At 41.8% G+C, this 18,083-nt stretch overlaps 1 protein-coding gene across 1 annotated transcript in view; it reads right to left on the bottom strand.

Annotated features, from left to right (window-relative positions):
- mybpc1 (myosin binding protein C1) overlaps positions 1 to 18,083 on the bottom strand; it is a gene marked incomplete at both ends in the record, with an annotated part of 31,170 nt that overhangs the window by 9,261 nt on the left and 3,826 nt on the right. The window contains 13 exons of the mRNA XM_084447740.1: positions 1,480 to 1,612; positions 1,796 to 1,959; positions 7,017 to 7,073; positions 7,946 to 8,000; positions 8,113 to 8,230; positions 8,356 to 8,504; positions 9,280 to 9,390; positions 10,062 to 10,103; positions 12,353 to 12,394; positions 13,152 to 13,202; positions 15,192 to 15,446; positions 16,355 to 16,423; positions 17,547 to 17,573. Of these exons, the coding sequence (XP_084303866.1) occupies positions 1,480 to 1,612; positions 1,796 to 1,959; positions 7,017 to 7,073; positions 7,946 to 8,000; positions 8,113 to 8,230; positions 8,356 to 8,504; positions 9,280 to 9,390; positions 10,062 to 10,103; positions 12,353 to 12,394; positions 13,152 to 13,202; positions 15,192 to 15,446; positions 16,355 to 16,423; positions 17,547 to 17,573 (1,273 nt within the window). The remainder of the gene's footprint in view (positions 1 to 1,479; positions 1,613 to 1,795; positions 1,960 to 7,016; positions 7,074 to 7,945; positions 8,001 to 8,112; positions 8,231 to 8,355; positions 8,505 to 9,279; positions 9,391 to 10,061; positions 10,104 to 12,352; positions 12,395 to 13,151; positions 13,203 to 15,191; positions 15,447 to 16,354; positions 16,424 to 17,546; positions 17,574 to 18,083) is intronic.

The raw sequence follows: 18,083 nt of genomic DNA, 5'->3' as shown, positions 1-18,083 counted from the left end.
GGGGAGGGATCACACTTCAGAGGTCTGCGCTGATTGGACTTACTTCCTTTGACTTAAGGTCAGCAGTGTATCCAGAATGGGGCCGAGGCACAGTGCGGAGGATGTGTTTATAGCGAGAGAGGAGGAAGGAACGCCATGGCAAGGCATGACAGGACAGACAGACAGATACACACAGGACAGACAAACAGATACACACAGGGCAGAAGGACAGAGAGACATCATGCCTGGAGGGGAATGCAATCGCCAATAGTGTTACAACAAAGAAGACGAGAGAGAGAGAGAGAGAGAGAGAGAGAGAGAGAGAGAGCACAGTGGAGCCTTTGGAACAGGGGAACCAGGGAAATACAACACCTGAGAACAGGGACCAGAAAACTGCAATAACCTCCCAGATGGCTTTAACCGCGACTAGACATTTTTAAATCTACCTAGAGAGTACAAACCAGCAATAGCTAGCGCTGTAGGTCTACTACCACTCTGACCCTGGGGGTTGATTTAATGATAGGACAGGATAGGGCACATTAGGCCCAACATTATAGTATCTCTCCAAATACAGTCTTCAATGTTTTATCTGGTTTACTGAATATTAACAGGAAGACTTCTTTCCTATACATGTAATTCAATATACTGCATGAGTGTATCTGTCAATGACACACTTAAACCAATAAAGCCACGTAAATAATAATTCTGTTGTCATTTAAAAAGCTACAAGGCCAGACTAAGTTAAAGACCTATGAAGGAGGTACCACCATTTTCCTGTACAGAAGACCTGTAGTTAATAGCAAAGGACCATTATTCACATCGTACACAGGATGTCCAACCAAATGAACCTCAGGGCCGCGCAACGACCTGCAAACACGTAGCGTTCTTGCTATGTTGGCGAGACGGGGTGGCAACTCTTCAAAGTCACATAAGAGTTGACCAATGTTATTTGTTCACTGGGCATCAGGCTGGCAATGGTTCGCAGTGCAGTGGACTGGGCCGGCTGCATGTGGGATGTCTGCTTACAGAAGCAGCTCTGTGAGAGTCTGGAGGGCAATCAGGGTCCGAGTCCCTACGAAATCAGGAGGCAGGGGAAAAGCCTCTCTACTACAGGGTCAAGGAGGGAGGTCTATGTGCTTGTGTGCGTGCGTGCTTGCGTTTGTGCGTGCGTGCATTTGCGCGTGCGTGCATTTGTGCGTGTGTTCAATATGCACTTAAGGGAGTACAACAAGCTGCATCTCTATGAGAGCACCTCCCATTAAGCATGGTGCATTGCCAGAGCAACAGACAAAACTAACATTGTGAACCATTGCATTTAAGCCGTGAGATGCGACAGAAGTACAGATAAAACCAGCAAAAGGACCAGCAGAGAGTATGGAAAGTGAAAACCACGAATGAAACACATTTTGTGGGGAAACACACAAAAATGACTTTCATTTGTGAGAAGATGAAGGGAAAGGACATATAATATACATAGATGAATAAAAACCAGTGACATACTTGGGAGTTGACCGGATCTCGATTCCATTCTTGTACCATTTCAGATCCACAGTGGGGTCTGCAAGGTCTACCACGAAGCGAATCTTCCCACCTTTGTCCACCTGGTAGGCCGGCTCCAGCTTCTTGGAAAAAGCTTCAGAAAAACAAAAGATGCCGTTCAAAATGTGTACTCTTGAAATTAAACATTTTGGCCTAAATCCATTGAGCTGTAGATTGTAACCCAAACGAAGACCTACACAGCCCCAACATTAGCACACGTCTCCTCTTAAGGGTTTCCTAATCTTGCTATCAAAAGAGAAAAAGCACCAGTCAGCACCTTCACTCTTTTTCTCCTCCTTCTTGGTCTTTTTCAGCCTCCGGAGCAGGCCCCTCAGGTCTGTGATGCCGTAGGTGAAGGCGATCTTCTCATACTCGTCTGGCCTGGCGGACTTCAGGATCTCCCAGACGTCCACCTCCGGTGCCTCCTCCTGCCTAGGCTCCCTGGTGGTTCCGGAGACGAGGGGGAGGGATTGAGTCCAGGGGTGTCCGCTAGCTGGGCATTTGCGACGTGTCCTGAGGAACTACTCGTTGAAGGGGGTGGGGGTGTTGGAATGTATGGGTGGCCTGCCACCGACTAGACCGATGCCCTCAAGACTTTGGGAAGCTTCTACAGTACTGTCTACAGTACAGTAGCCAACATAAACTATCTATAACTGACTAATGTTCAATTTTATTGTGATGGAGTTGTAATCCCTCTTTCCTTCTAATCTCGCTCCATACTTCCTCCATACTGTCTTATCCCTAAAGAGTTCCTCAGGACATGTCACACAAAGGGATGGGCGTGGTCTGTAGTCCTACCTACGCTTAAGTCCGACTTAAACCCTGGGTGAATGTGACACTGGGAGGTTGAGCTGCGGTTTAACTCTATCAGTAAGGAGATGGTCATACGTATTACAGGGGGCATTTATGGAGGGGCGTTTGATCAGGGTTCTTTTAGTTTGGTCATTGTTACTTGACTTCAGGGTGAGCTTTTTGGAGGGTGACAGGAATTACATGATTTTATCACTGCTGTAGTAATGAACAGGACAACACATTACATTCTGCTCAGTGCTATAATATTTCTGCTTCCCTGGGCAGACAAATGAACCTGACTAATGACAAGCTGGACAGATTTAGGAGCGTAGCTAATTCAGCATGCAGGAATAGGGGATACCTTAGACATACTGTAGGTGCACTGGTGATACAATGGCGTGTATATACTGTAAAAATAGCCCATCCCTTTGTCAGTACATCTGTATGTTCAGTCATCACTTCAGAGACGCTCTGACACTGTTAGAGATGAATGCGTCCACAGGGGGATATTAGATCTGTGAGATCCAGGTTAATACGCTAATGCCCTGGGCGTGAGTAGATCCATTAATTGGCTAAATAAAGAACATTCAATCAGTCCTTTCTTTCATTAGACATTTTCCCAAATGTCTGAAAGGTTTGAGAAAGGAAAAATAGCATGAGATATTATTTCATTCTTTGTATGTAGGCTATCTTCTATCTTCTGTTTATTTTCAGGCAATTCTCAAGACGTCTGAAATAAACATTTGTAGGATGTGCCTTGTATTTCTATGTTGAAATAAAATGACAATGTAGCGATAACACTATTTCCCAGCCTGATTCATAAATGGTCCACTATAGCAGATCATTAGTGATTCAAAATGGACATCTTTGCCTCATGGCGTATAACCTCCTTGATGAAGAGCAGTGATGGGATTTACTTAAGTAGAAATACTTCGTTACTGTACTTAAGTACAAAATGCCATTACTTTGTACTTTTAAGAAGTTTTTTTTTTTCTGACAACTTTTTACTTTTACTCCCTACATTTAAAACAAAAATATCGTACTTTCTACTCCCTACATTTTTAAAAAGGGCTCGTTACTTTGACATATATATATATTTTTTTTTTTTCAGTATCTTTGCGTAAATCATGTAATCCGCATTTGATTTATCAGCCTGGCTGCCGCTAAAATTTCAAAACGCGCATGTAGCCTACGGCACGCAAGTCGACAGTGCCAGCAGTCAGTCAGTAACTTAGGGACCTAAGTAGTGTGACTGTGACACATCAGAGCGGGTTGAAGTGGAAGTCAGTGTTAGCTTGCTGCGATCAGATCAATCCATCACACCAACAATGACACCATGGACAATGGCGAAGAACCAGAGCAGGCTGAGCCTGAAAGAGCAGAACCTCAGTTACCTCACCCATGGCCGTATCTTAGTGATCTTTTCGGGTTTGTAGGGGAAAAAAACCAATCATGGCGAATGGTGTGCTTGCTGTGCAAGCCAAAACGGCATGAGGTGCTTGCCTTCAAGAATTCTCCATCGAATCTCAGGAAACACATCGAGGTAAGTTTTAACTAGCTAGCTTGCTAGCTATTATTAGCTTAGCTAAGATATATGTTGTAACAAAACAGCTTACGTAACGTTAGTTAAAAGTATAGGCTTAGTAGTGTACTAGCATGTTGCTCAGTCAAACGGATACTACGCAATGTTTGTGTGGCTAGATATGCTAAAACGATGATGGCCTGCTAACGTTAGTGCCGTAGTGGTAGTGCTAATTTTGTTGCTGATGACGTTAGCCCGCGTCTAGCTAGCGTGGCTAGCATGATCGGCTAAGACTTGTTCACCAGAATCACCACTCGTTTCACGGGCTGGCTACATGGTGATGTTTTCGCAAAACTAAGCTAACGTTACCGTTAGTTTAGCGGGCTCGCTCAAGCCTAACCAATGCCATCCATTGTTTGCTAGCTAGCTAGCTAGCTAGATTGCTACGGGGATCTCTTCATACAGTCTAGACGTTGCTAAAAAGCAAAGAGCACCGCTCTGCGTTGTTGCAGAATAACGTTAGCTAGGTCTAGCCAGTAGCCAACATTAGCAGGTGAATCGATAGCAACAGCCTTAGCTTCACAAAGTAACGTTAGAAGGGCCACTCTCTTAGTCAACCTTGCCAAGCAATGTGCCCACTCTTCGCCAAATGAGCAGGTGTTCTAACAAATAGACCTTCTTCCTCGTCTAAAAGAACGACTTAGCTACATAGCTCATTCATCCTTTCAAAGACAAAGCCAAGGTCTATAATCTCATTGGTTTTATCCTCTACCAATGTAACTGACTGACTGACTGCCTGAATGAGACTGACTGACTGACTGACTGACTGAATGAGACTGACTGACTGACTGCCTGAATGAGACTGACTGACTGACTGACTGAATGAGACTGACTGACTGACTGCCTGAATGAGACTGACTGACTGACTGCCTGAATGAGACTGACTGACTGACTGCCTGAATGAGACTGACTGACTGACTGCCTGAATGAGACTGACTGACTGACTGCCTGAATGAGACTGACTGACTGACTGACTGAATGAGACTGACTGACTGACTGCCTGAATGAGACTGACTGACTGACTGACTGAATGAATGAGACTGACTGACTGAATGAATGAGACTGACTGACTGAATGAATGAGACTGACTGACTGACTGACTGACTGAATGAGACTGACTGCCTGAATGAGACTGACTGACTGACTGAATGAGACTGACTGACTGACTGACTGACTGACTGACTGCCTGAATGAGACTGACTGACTGACTGCCTGAATGAGACACAATGACTGCCTGAATGAGACTGACTGACTGACGGACGGACTCACTTACTTAGTAACTGAACGTGCTGATTGATCTTATCCTTACCGGACCTCCCTCTCTCATGGTAATTTGTTATTGTTTTAGTTTGTCTTATGACATTCACCTCCAACTTAAACACACACATACGTGCATTATGAGGAGATGCAGTAGAGTTCTATACTGTTGTGTAAATGAGGAGATGCAGTAGAGTTCTATACTGTTGTGTAAATGAGGAGATGCAGTAGAGTTCTATACTGTTGTGTAAAAAAGGAGATGCAGTAGAGTTCTATAATGTTGTGTAAATGAGGAGATGCAGTAGAGTTCTATACTGTTGTGTAATTGAGGAGATGCAGTAGAGTTCTACACTGTTGTGTAAATGAGGAGATGCAGTAGAGTTCTATTGCACGGTTGTGTAAATTAGGAGACGCAGTATACTTTTAAAGTAATTGAGTACTTCAACTTGATTCATTGGCAGTTTAAGTTTTATGTGCACGACATGCATATGTGCCTTTATATTTGGTTATTTAATTAAAATGGGACAGTAAGTATTTAATTTGCACAGTGGGCAGCTTAAATTCATTTGCGTTCAATGGGACGATGCACTTTGTTACAGATAAAAATCTTTGCCACTCAATGCTCACGCCATGAGAATAACAAAAAGCACTACTGTAACCTTCAAGAAGAAATTGTACTATTAAAAATGTTGATTAAAAGATGGGCCTATGAGTATGATTTCATCCCGGTTAAGATAATCCTGAACTCATCCAGTACACAGAAGTGTGATGTGTGAATAACAAATGGATCTAATGCTACTAACATTATAGTGAAGTACACTACCATCTTGTCTGGTAGGTCTTCTTGAACAGAACTGGCAATATTGATCTTAACAGCACAAAGGTAACCAATTTAGAATTGTGATCTTTGGATCGCGAAAAACTACTTTTTACTTTGTATTATACTTTAAAGTACATTTCAGAGTCTGTACTTTCACTTTCACTTGAGTAGATATTTGGATCAGTACTTATTACTTTTACTCAAGTCAGTTTTTACATGGGTATCTTTACTTCTACTCAAGTAAACATTCCGTGTACTTTTCCCATCACTGATGAAGAGTCCACCCCCCAGTGGATAGAACTATGAGGCAAAGTCCATTTCCATCATTACTGATAATAGAGCATTTAAGAATGCAGCCTTTAAATGAAGTGTTACCGTACTACAGTAGGCCAACACTCTTGCTTGTCCAGTATCCTAGATCTACATTCCATGCTGGGGAAGCTATCAGGATTACCGTACTTACCCACAGTAAGATCTAATCGTTTAATGACCTATGGTACTCTCTCTACTAACCTGTTCATTCTGAATGTGTAGGGAAGAAGAGAGAGACAAGCCCAAAATAAATGTGTAATTTTACCTCAGTGAACAATGTCACTGTCTAAGTCTGTTTTACTCATGACATGGCATTGAAAATATGCCTTTTTGCTGAACCAAGAAAAACTGTAGAAAAATCGAATCCAAATTTGAAAAATACAGGTAATTTTCAAGGTGCGGAAAATAACTGATTAAACATATCATTTTATAAAATATTACATAGTACAGGCAACTTAACCTTTTCACTCAATATGTATAGCATGGTATGATATCCTATCTAGATGTTTTGCAATACTTACACACAAATATGTAATACATTTTAATAAAATGCAATAAATGTAAAAAATAATAATAATAATAATAATTTGGAAGAGTAAAACATATCAAATCACAAAAGAGAAAAAAAATTGAGAAAATTAAAAGCAGTTTAAAAAAAGAAAAGAAAATATGGGTTTAAAAAATAAAGAATGTAAAAAAGACTCCGGCTATTGAGGGGCGGATAGTGATTCTCACCTATGTTTAAGAAGGCCACTAAAGTCAAGCTCCCCTGCATCGTCTTGTCCTTCACTGCTGTTGTTAACAAGAAGAGATTAATAGAGATTGAATCAGAGGAGAAACGGTCACAGGCTCTAGATTAACAATGCTAAAAGAACAACGCAAACAGTGGCACTGACTTCAATCTGTGCTTTAGGTCCAAACTAAGGCACGATTGGGGCTTACACAAAAACCTGTCACTGCACTTCCAATTAGAGGCTTGGAGAAAACAGGTTTGTGTAAGTAAAATCGAGAGCTATATCCCGGCCAACATTAGCACAACATTCCCACAATATTTCTGCTATGTTGCAGCAACATCACTAAGCAGTTACATTGTGATAATGCTATGGGGCTGGGATGTTTTGCGTTGCTTTCTGGTACATTGTTGAGGGTTGGGGTGAGGAGGGGGGGGGGGGGTCCAAATGCAAGCGTTGGCCTTTGAACAGATCAACATGTTCAGGTAGTTGGTTGATTTGTAATTACCTTTGGTCAAGGTTAATGACATTTGTACAACCATTTTTTCACACTGGTTTATCAAATTTGTGTCATGGGCCGCTGTGTTCATATCTTCCAGATTTGTAAGGTTTACATTGTACCAAAATATGTTGGGGAAACCATTATGCTTAATAAGAAAGTCTAGTAAATACATAGTTTGTTTAGCCATAAGTCTATGCTAAGTACTGTATAAGTCTATGCTGTCTAATGATAAATGTAATGTACATCATTATGTAAGGATATAGCCATATGCAATTTCTTAATAAAGATATATACGTATTATGTACATCTAATTCTTCTGTATCTTTGTAAAAAAAAAAAAAAAAAGAAGAAAGAAGACATCTTGTTGGCCTTGGCTTCCTGACTTGAATGTGTTCTAATATGATGTGATCATACTGTGTAGCTCTTGTTACCTTCTTTTGAAAGCTGATCGAATATCGACATTCTGTGATAAATTCTGCTCAATTTCTGAAAAAACAAAAACACACATTGCATACATGTATCACCATTCCCTGTGCTGACAAATGTATTGTCTGGTCTGCAGCTGAAAACGAGGTACAGCATCAGCAACACAACTAACCTTTAACTTCCAGATCAAAGGCGCAGCTGTCAAACTTGTCCTTGTAGGTGACCTCACACCTGTAATTGCCAGCGTAGTTCTCTTTGGCCTTGATGATGTGCATTTCAAACGTGTGAATCTGCAGGGGGACAGGGTAGGAATTGGCAGAACAGTATCAGCACGAGGACCAACTGAGGCGTAAAAAGGATGTAGCTAAACAAAAAATAACGAATGAAAAACATGACATTATGGGTCTGTTTGTACCTTGGAGAAGCGGTCGAAGGTTTCCTTCAGCTGTAAGTGCTTCCCAGTCTTGCTGGCCAGGTCCATCCATTTCCCTTTTAACCACTTGATTGTAGGCTTACGCAGCAGATCTTTGGCCTCCACCTTGGCAACAAAAGTGATGTCCCCACCTTGCACAAGAGAGAAGCACAGCATGACCCCAGGCGTTCATAGTACAGGCGAAGCACTTTGAGCTGCATTTGTTTGTATGAAAGTTGCTATACAATTTTTTTTATTATAATTATAATAATAATAATTATTATTACTGTATTTCAAATAGATGACTTACTATAATGCTGCTTGAATAGAATGGAACATCTACCACCTTCTCCGTTCCCCCCCCCCCCACGACCACTACGCTCTGCTACCTCGCTGCTCCGTCACTCTCTGAGGCCCCTGCTGCTGGTCGACACGGTCATGGCTTTTTCTGTTCTGGCCCCGAAGTGGTGGAATGAACTGCCCACTGATGTCAGGACAGCAGAGTTGCTGCCCATCTTTCACCGCAGGCTCAAAACTCACCTCTTCAAGAAGTACTACCACGATCCTCCCTCCTAAGCACCTATTGTATTTGTATTTTGCTGCTCTTGCACGTTGGCTTCAGCACTAGATTATGCTCTAAGTCGTGTTGTTTGGAAAGGAGATGCACTTGTGAGTTCTGATGAGTAGTAGTACACACACAAACTACCTACGTGAAATGCAATTATTGTAAGTTGCTTTCTATAAAAGCGTGTGCTCAATGACTGTAAACAGTAATGTAATGTTTGCGGGAGAAAGAGAGGAACTTGTGCTTCTAGGCTTCTTTCTACAGAAATCTTAAAGATATATTTTATGTTTCTCCTATTGAACACCATCCCTTCTCTCCTGTCCGGTTCTGTATCTTCAATTTTACAGCTGCAGGTCACTCACCCACGGCGATGGAGCCTCCCAGTGGCTTCTCTATGAGCAGTGTGGACAGTGGCGGGGTGTCGATGGGCTTGTCCAGGTCCTCCAGGGCCTGCCCCTCTCCCAGAGACCACACTGATCGATCAGGAGAAACACACACAAACACAGACACACACACACCATCACACACAAACACAGCATCACACAGAGACCCTACTGTACCAATTCACTGAACTCTTTCCAGTCAGGAAAGATTGACAGAAACAACCTCATATTCATCAGTCCTTCAACCGCCAACTCCAATTAAAGCATTTTGCAACATGTGAGGTGAGCAGCATTGAACGTAAAGCGAGGAACATTGAACATAGAACAGATACCTTTAAGGGAACAACTCCATATTGTGGGGAGAAAATTGGACTTCCTATTTTGAAAAAGTGAATGAATCTTCTTTTTTTTCTCTAGATGCTCCGGTCTTCATTGTTATCTCAGACAGATGGGTAGATCATATGAACACAGTGATCATATGAACACTCTTTCCACATCTCCTGTATTGAGATTTGCTATAGTAAAGACCCAACATGTTGCTCTGGTCCAAACCCAGGCCACTCCTCCCATTTCATGGACCTCATCACCCCGTGATCATTTCCTAACAATCGCACTATTGCTCAACTCGGAATTAAATTATACCATCTTAAGTGAAATAGCTGTCTTTTGACCAGCTATGCAGGGGGAAGCAGCTCTGTTCAACTGTTATAGGTTTGGCTTTATCCAGATATCTTTCTGATAGAGAACTCTAATTGAGTTACCTGAGTCTTTTCTCCCCATGGCTGACACAGGGACGCTATCATCTAAACAAGGGCAGAGAGAGGTTTACAGTATATTATGAGGAATAGTACTGTAAAGTCCATAGAAGCAAGCACACACACACACACAACAAACAGTGCAGGACCACCAAACAATGACAGCAAGCCATAAAGCTACCGCAAGGTTATTATAGTTAGCGAAAACTTTAAAAAAAAAAATAGATGTGAAAAAACATTTTAGTTAACTGAATTAAAAATAAAAACTAGGCTTTACAAGTAACGATAACTAACTAAAACTGTATTGTGTTTACAAAACAAACTAAAATAAACTAACATTATAGAGTAAATGTCTTTTTCATTTCATACATTATCCTTCTTTTTTTTTTTTTGCTGTGCCCCTGTGTAGAAGTAACCTGATGTGTGCCAGATGGTTTGTTTCACACAGAGTGAAAAAAACGTGAGCTCGCGAGATTAGGATAGTCTCAAAAGGAAGAAAAAAAAACTAAAACTAATACCAAAGCTAAGCATTTTTAAAATAATAAATTAAAACTAAACTGAAATTGATTCCTGATAGTAAAATATTGCTGTATTGAAATATTGACAGTTTTTTTGTATTTTGAGATAAGTAAAGAAAAGAGATAAATTATGAGATAAATTAAATGTTTTATTTTATGTAACCTTTATTTAACCAGGAGAATCCCATTGAGATTAATAATCTCTTTTTCAAGGGAGACCTGGCTAAAACAGGCAGCAGCATAATTAAAAACACATAGTTACAAGCAGAGAACACAAAAGGAAAAAGAAGCAAAGGGAATAGACATTTCTAGGAGTCAATTTCATAACTAGGTAACATTAAATTAACAGCAACAACTTAAGGAATCTGCCTCAAATTCTTTCAATTTGGATTTAAACACATTTAACGAGATTATTGTTTGAGTTTATAGACATGCGAGGGTAAGAATACACAAATGCCTCGATTATGCCGTTATGATCAGAATTCCCAACATATATTCACGCAAATCTGTACAATTCCTTAAATAATGATTAAAATTATACTGTAGTTAAAGGAGAAGGCTCTTTTTCGACAACCTGGACCTTATTTACGGCATATTATAAGACGTTTGACTCACCGAGATAACTTTGGTGTAATTCGGAGGCCTGTAGAAGAAATTTTAAATCCAGCGCAAGCCAATTATATCCATGTAATGGCGGCGGACAGGGCACCGAGAATGCGGCTTCTAAAAAATATATTTTCTGCCGCGATTGTTTTCATCAATCTATTTTTCTGAATCGCTAGTTGTGCTCCCATAGAGCGAGGGATTGTTGTGGTTTTCACATGCCTGTGTAATATGATCTTTAGAAACGGAATAAAGCTTCCACAGTTGCTCCAGCACGCATGCGCACAGCGCGCAGACTGGCTATTCTCCATCTGTAGGCTACACTCGCGGCTCACATTCTCTACGCTACGATCGACTTCCATCATATTCTAAGTCATCTTCTGTATCCTCAAAATCTGATAAATTTTCAGCCATATTGCACACAATATTCCAGGCACCAACACGTAGCGTAGAGAATGTGAGCCACGAGTGTAGCCTACAGACGGAGAATAGCCAGCATGCGTGCTGGAGCAAGTGGGGAAGCTTTATTCCGTTTCTAAAGACGTTTCTAAAGATCATATTACAGAGGCATGTGAAAACCACAACAATCCCTCGCTCTATGGAAGCACAAATAGCGATTCATAAAAATAGATTGATGAAAACAACCGTTTCATGACAGAAAATACATTTTTTAGAAGCTGCATTCTCGGTGCCCCGTCCGCCGCCATTACATGGATATATTTGGCTCGCACTGGATTTTAAATTTATTCTACAGGCCTCCGAATTACACCAAAGTTATCTCGGTGAGTCAAACGTCTTATAATATGCCGTAAATAAGGTCCAGGTTGTCGAAAAAGAGCCTTCTCCTTTAACATGTTAATGTTCCATATTCACTATAATCTCCTTCCCTCCTGAATTGGGCAAAATAATTTATTTCAAAACACAGAAAAAAGTCTAGAAATAAACATGTCTCCAAACATGTTTCCTACAGTACATTCAGGCAGTTGGACATTCTGGTCTCTCTATCAGTTGGACATTCTGGTCTCTCTATCAGTTGGACATTCTGGTCTCGTCTATCAGTTGGACATTCTGGTCTCGTCTATCAGTTGGACATTCTGGTCTCGTCTATCAGTTGGACATACTGGTCTCGTCTATCAGTTTAGTCAGAGACATGTAGGGTTAACAGAGACATCTTACTAGGCAGCTCAATAGTGAGTTTCTTGAGTGAATTGGCATCCTCTGTGAAAAAAGCACAGTATTATTAATATTAATTATTGCAGTCTTAAACTGTTTTTAATGTTTCATCTGTTTCGTTATTGTAGATGGAGAAAAAGGGATGAAGGCTTGACACACCTTATCTTACAGTATGTGCAGAAAGTGTATAAAGGTATAGTAATAAGAAATGAATATGCTGCTTACAACTTAAGTGAAAGTACCTCCTTGGGCAATTTGTACTTACAAATAAAATCAAGACAAGAGAGAAGGTATGGTAATGCGTAAATAAAGTCTTAAAGTAAAAACAATTGCATGTATAATATTTCCATATATGTAATATATGCATATACATGATGCCCATGTATTTATCTTTTGTCATATTATACATGTCAGATGTGACGTTCACATCTACCTTTATTTGACAGTCATAAATAAAGGTGCTTGAAGGTATTGTGCTAAGGCAAATTCCCACTATGCACAGAGATGGCACACATAAACTACATGTAAGTCTTTCATATTTACAGACATAAATTGCAATACTTTCAGATCTTCCCTTAATATTATATTCTATACTAAAGAATCTTGTCTGTTGGAGGCAAGTTTGAGAGCCATTGACATTTTGATATTTTTCCGCACTGTAACTTTTTCTTTGTTTTCAAACATCTCCAAAACACAACGGGTGACTGGGACAGAGCAGAGGAGTCTCCATGGAAACCGACCGTGGTAGGGGGGAGAGAACATGGCGCTGCGATAATGATGATGGTTTGTTCTGTTTACCAACCTGGGAGGGGCGTTGGGGATGGGGTACTGGCTGCAGCGTCATCATCTTTATCTGCAATAAAGGTGTGATTGACACACAGACCCACCTATCATAAAGCTCCAAGTCCATCACTGGCAGGCCAACAAGACACGCTACGGTACAAGACCTGGCATGCGAGACGAGACAAGACCGGGGACAGAAAACAACATGCATGTCCGTGAAATGGAAGGATGGAGTGTGAGAACGCGTGCGTACCGATGAGACTGAAGCACGTCCTTTTGAAAAAATGCCTGCGTCTTCGTGATGGGTGACAGGTCACGCGGGTGTGTAAGATAAGAGGGGTTTTTACGGCACCGCAAGCCTATATGTGAGCTACACTGTAGTACCACACAAGTGTATGTGAGAGGGAGTGTAAAATAAAATGTCACCCTGCATACAACAACATGAGGACAGATCCAAAAACAATGAATGAGACTCAGGTCTGACTGTTGAGACAATGCCATATTTTAACCAGTTTTAGAGGAATCCTTAGCTTAACACCCATTGCAACTGTGAGAGTGTGCAACCTTTAGAGGTAGACACCTTAACATAGGAAGAGCTCTCTACCCAAGAGCAATTCAACTTTACACCAAACAATCAGAAGGGAGTTGAGGATGAGAAACAGAGACATACAGGAGTTACTGTATAACGCATGTTACAACATTATAAATGATCTCACACCAGAGGGGAAATAAGAATTTCAAAATACAAGTGTGGTACAGTATAACGTGAAACCAGACTGTTCTTGTGGAAAAAGCCACCATGAATGACTGACAGCTTAGGAAAGGTATGCCGGCAGGTGGTTAGCTGGCATGTGTTGCATGTGTGCTTGTTATTCCAACAGTGTAACATCACTATAGCCCAAAAATAACATCCAGGCCCTCATCTACAGGTATATATATATATATATATATATATATATATATATATATATATATATATAAATATATGTGTGTGTACTGTATGTGTGTGTGTTTTATATCCCATGTCCCAGTACCACTTCTACACTCTATGTATGTAGATATATATATATATATATATACTGTATACTGATTACAGTCTACAGTGTAGAAATGGTACTTGTACTGATTACAGTCTACAGTGTAGAAGTGGTACTGGGACATGGGATATAAAAACACACACATACTGTACACACACACTAACACCTGAGCACACACACACACACACAAATACACACACATACACACACACGTCACTTCCAGTCCCAGACCTGCTGGAGGTGGGGGTGCCGGTGTGGTAACCACTATAACTGGATCTGCCTCCTCCTCATCAGGAATGGGGAGCGCTGATTGGAACAAGGTTCTCATAAATTAAACTGACCTCACAGTTTACCCATACAGAACTATATCTCCTCCACTCCCATACAGAATCTCAGCCATTCAACACTATATCGCTTATATATTTCTTAACCCTAGGACACTGCAGCTACTGTACCAGCTTTATGGTGTACATACCATAGCCTCTTCCCACTGAAACACCCTAGCCAAATTTGAGGTATGTAATAAAATATAAAAACATTTAATTATTTCTTAATAACAGTATAAGTGTAATTTGGAACTGTCTTAGAGATTACATTATAAAAGCACTAGTTTAAAGGGTACACTCTGCTAACAGCGAAGCATGAACCAATGTATGGCTCCAATCCGAGAATATAATTGAAGTCCATTGCATTGGGTCATAGCAGCCAGGGAAGCACAGGGCATCACTATCTAGCCTCACAAGCAACGCTTCAACCCAAAGCACCCCTGAGTCAAACTGACAAGCATCTATCCATTGCCTGATTTGAGTGCTACTTATCCTCAGGCAGAAGACAAAGGGGCCAGGGGACCTTGGCAGAAACCGTAGCCATGGATCTTGACTGCCAAAGATAGGTGGTCATAACATTTGACTTTGGGGGTGGGGTATTTGAATCGAAGCGCTCCTTCAGTTAAAATGAGCAGTAGGCTACACAGCATGCACTTTAACTGTGAAAGGCTTGAGACCGAGTGTTCCAGTACTTACCAGGCGGCGGGGGCGAGCAAGGGGGAGCCACTTCCTTCACTTCAGACGCCGCTTGCTCTTCCACCCCGACCGCTACGGGCTCTGAGTCTTTCGAGCCGTTCTGTACCGGTTCAGGCTCCTTGGCCAAGACCACCTCTACCGGTGGTTCAGGCTCACTGGCCAACACCACCTCTACCGGCACAGACTCTACGGGCTGTGTGGTCTCTGGTGCCTTCCCCTCAGACTCTACCGGAACTTTCTCCTCTGCTACGGCTTCTGTACGGTAGACACAGCGCCAGGCTGGAGCAGCGAGTCTCGAGCAAAAGCAGCCATGCGTAGATAGCCAGTGACCAGATCGGCTCAATCCACTGGCATCCATTCAGGATGGAAGTGTTTCAAGGAATGTGCTATTGAGAATTACCATTTGAAAGCTTATGTTTCGAATGTAATGTTTCTAATACACAGTGTATCAGTACATATTCTCAATGAAAGGCTACCACCAATCTGGTCATTGCATATCTATATTGTATTTAGTTCTAGAGATCTCATGGAAGCAAGTTTTACTAATTCAGCAAGCTTCAATAAAATATGACATGAATAGTTTGGCTATTGTAACACAGCAGCTAGGTCAGACCAATTTCATTATGACAAGCCAATCAGTCTTTAACTTAAGAACTCAAATTAGGCTCTTAAACAAATGCTTGTAGAATGAGTGAAACTTATACTTCCTCAATCTCGCAATACCTTAACTGTGATGATTCCATCATGTTCAGTGCCTCATACAGTCACACAAAACTGTGACACACACTTGGTGACAGTGTTAGTGACAGCAAGGCGAGCATAATATGCCTCAGGAGCAACACGATGCATGAATTATGAGCTAAGTAGCCCTACGGAACTTGGCTAACCTCCAGTGGAAAGTACAAGGACATTATGCACACGTCACGTATGAGTATTGGGAAACGTATGTCCGTGTTTTACGCGTCGTGAAGTCGTGCTGAGACACAGTGAAGAATTCCCGGTATCAAGAAGAACAAGAACAGTGAAAACCCACAAAACAAACACACGTGATGTCAGTGTGATGTGCGCAATAACAACCTGGAGAGCGTGGTGGGAGAGGGGGTGGTAGGATGGAAGAGAGAGCATGAGGGAGGTGAGGGGCAGGGGGAAGGAGGGGTACCCACCTGGAGGAGAGATCTCCAGGGATATCTCAGGTAGAGGCAGGGTACCATTACTGACTGGAGCAACACTCTCTGAGCATGTGACAAATATAAGCAGGGATGGGAGAGCTGCTTTTTATAGCATCCAGGCAGCCTTGCACGCATACAGACACACTCCTTTTATATTCCATCAATCTTTCCATATTTTCATAAACAGACAGGGACACACAGTGCATGGACAATATCAATGTTGAAGGATAGCGGCTGATGCTGAGGTTGTTTCTGGATAGGGATCCAAATCAAGACCATTCACAGGACTCTCGATGTATACATGTACTTTATAGACCATGGGTGCTTGACCTTTGATGATGTATTTGATAGATGAAAGCCTCACAAGAGGAAAAACACGAATGAACAGGTTGGGTTAACAATGTGGCCTTGACTTACTGGCTTTCTCATGAACTACTTTGTGTGCCCATTTTGTTTAAATCTGAACGCCATTCATTGAAATTAGGTCTAAAAAGCACCACCCAAATGATTCCTGATTATTGCCATTTACTGGGCACCGTTTATCCAGGCACAGAAGGTGAAAGTTCAGAGATATATGTGTCCTTAACTGAAAGAGCTCTGCCCCATGCAGTTCCAAGACTCGACTACTCCAAGGTCGAAGCCTGGCGTCATCCGGCAGCCGATCGCATACCAGAGCCCTGGTCAGCTGAATCAACAGACCCGGATCAGCCGGTTGACGAGCGGGCGGGTGGAATGTTGGAGATTCTGACCGCTTGGTCGTCACCAACCATGTAGCGATGAACCAGGGCGACAGACAACTACCCCCCACATTTACACTCCTCCTCTGCACATCCGAACCTGCCATGCTTTCACATTTATACTGAACTACAGTGCTCTGACAGTCATGTCACAATACATTGGCACTGACAAGCCTGAGTATCGCCATGTATGTGCTAGCGTTTTACAACTAAAGTTGCTTTACTGTACCACTTCATATGCTGCAGGCTCACCATTTGTTGTGCTCATAACCCATCATTGTCTTACAATAAACCAATCAATAGTGTCGAATCAATACTGTTGAGTAATTGTTCTCTGAACATGTATGATATAGCCATTATTTTTCACTAATCAGTCCCTCGGGCCAACTTCTTGTAGCTACTCAGTGTTGTGTGTGAGGTGAAAATGTCAGGCATCACCCCTCACTCACCTTCTGGTTGGACACTGGCCGTCTCATCTACAAAAGAAAGAAAGCAAGAACAATTCAAATTGGACATTAGGGGCACAAAACCTCTGTTCTTCCTCTTTACTGCACTGTATTTCCATCATAACGTGCGTTCTGCCATTACAATGACTGTTAGTGGACACATAAAATATATGGAGCACGTAGAAGCATACTGTGGTTGTTCACACTGTAAGGATCCATCTCTCAATCCGTAGTTTGAGTCTCTTTGTTCTGCCGTTTACTGCCACATCATGTTTGTGTGGCAGTACACGGTACCCCTTGTCACGGTACCCCTTGTCTAGACATCCTTTAATCTTAACTGATTATAGAGGCACCTATGACACACCGCTTATCTGAACTCTGCACTGTCTGGACTCAAACCGACACAGAGGGCAGAAGCCCATATTTGGGCACTATACATTCTCAACCAATTACAGGACTTAAGGCTAGGCTTCACTGGATCAAAGCCGCCATACATCCTCTGGCATGCAGTAGTCTCAAGGGTTGAGAAATTAACCTTGT

This window comes from Borostomias antarcticus (genome assembly GCF_949987555.1).
Source record: "Borostomias antarcticus genome assembly, chromosome: 13".
Taxonomy (NCBI): domain Eukaryota; kingdom Metazoa; phylum Chordata; class Actinopteri; order Stomiiformes; family Stomiidae; genus Borostomias; species Borostomias antarcticus.
Note: the sequence above shows the minus strand (reverse complement) of the source record. Positions and strands in the feature narration are given on the sequence as shown.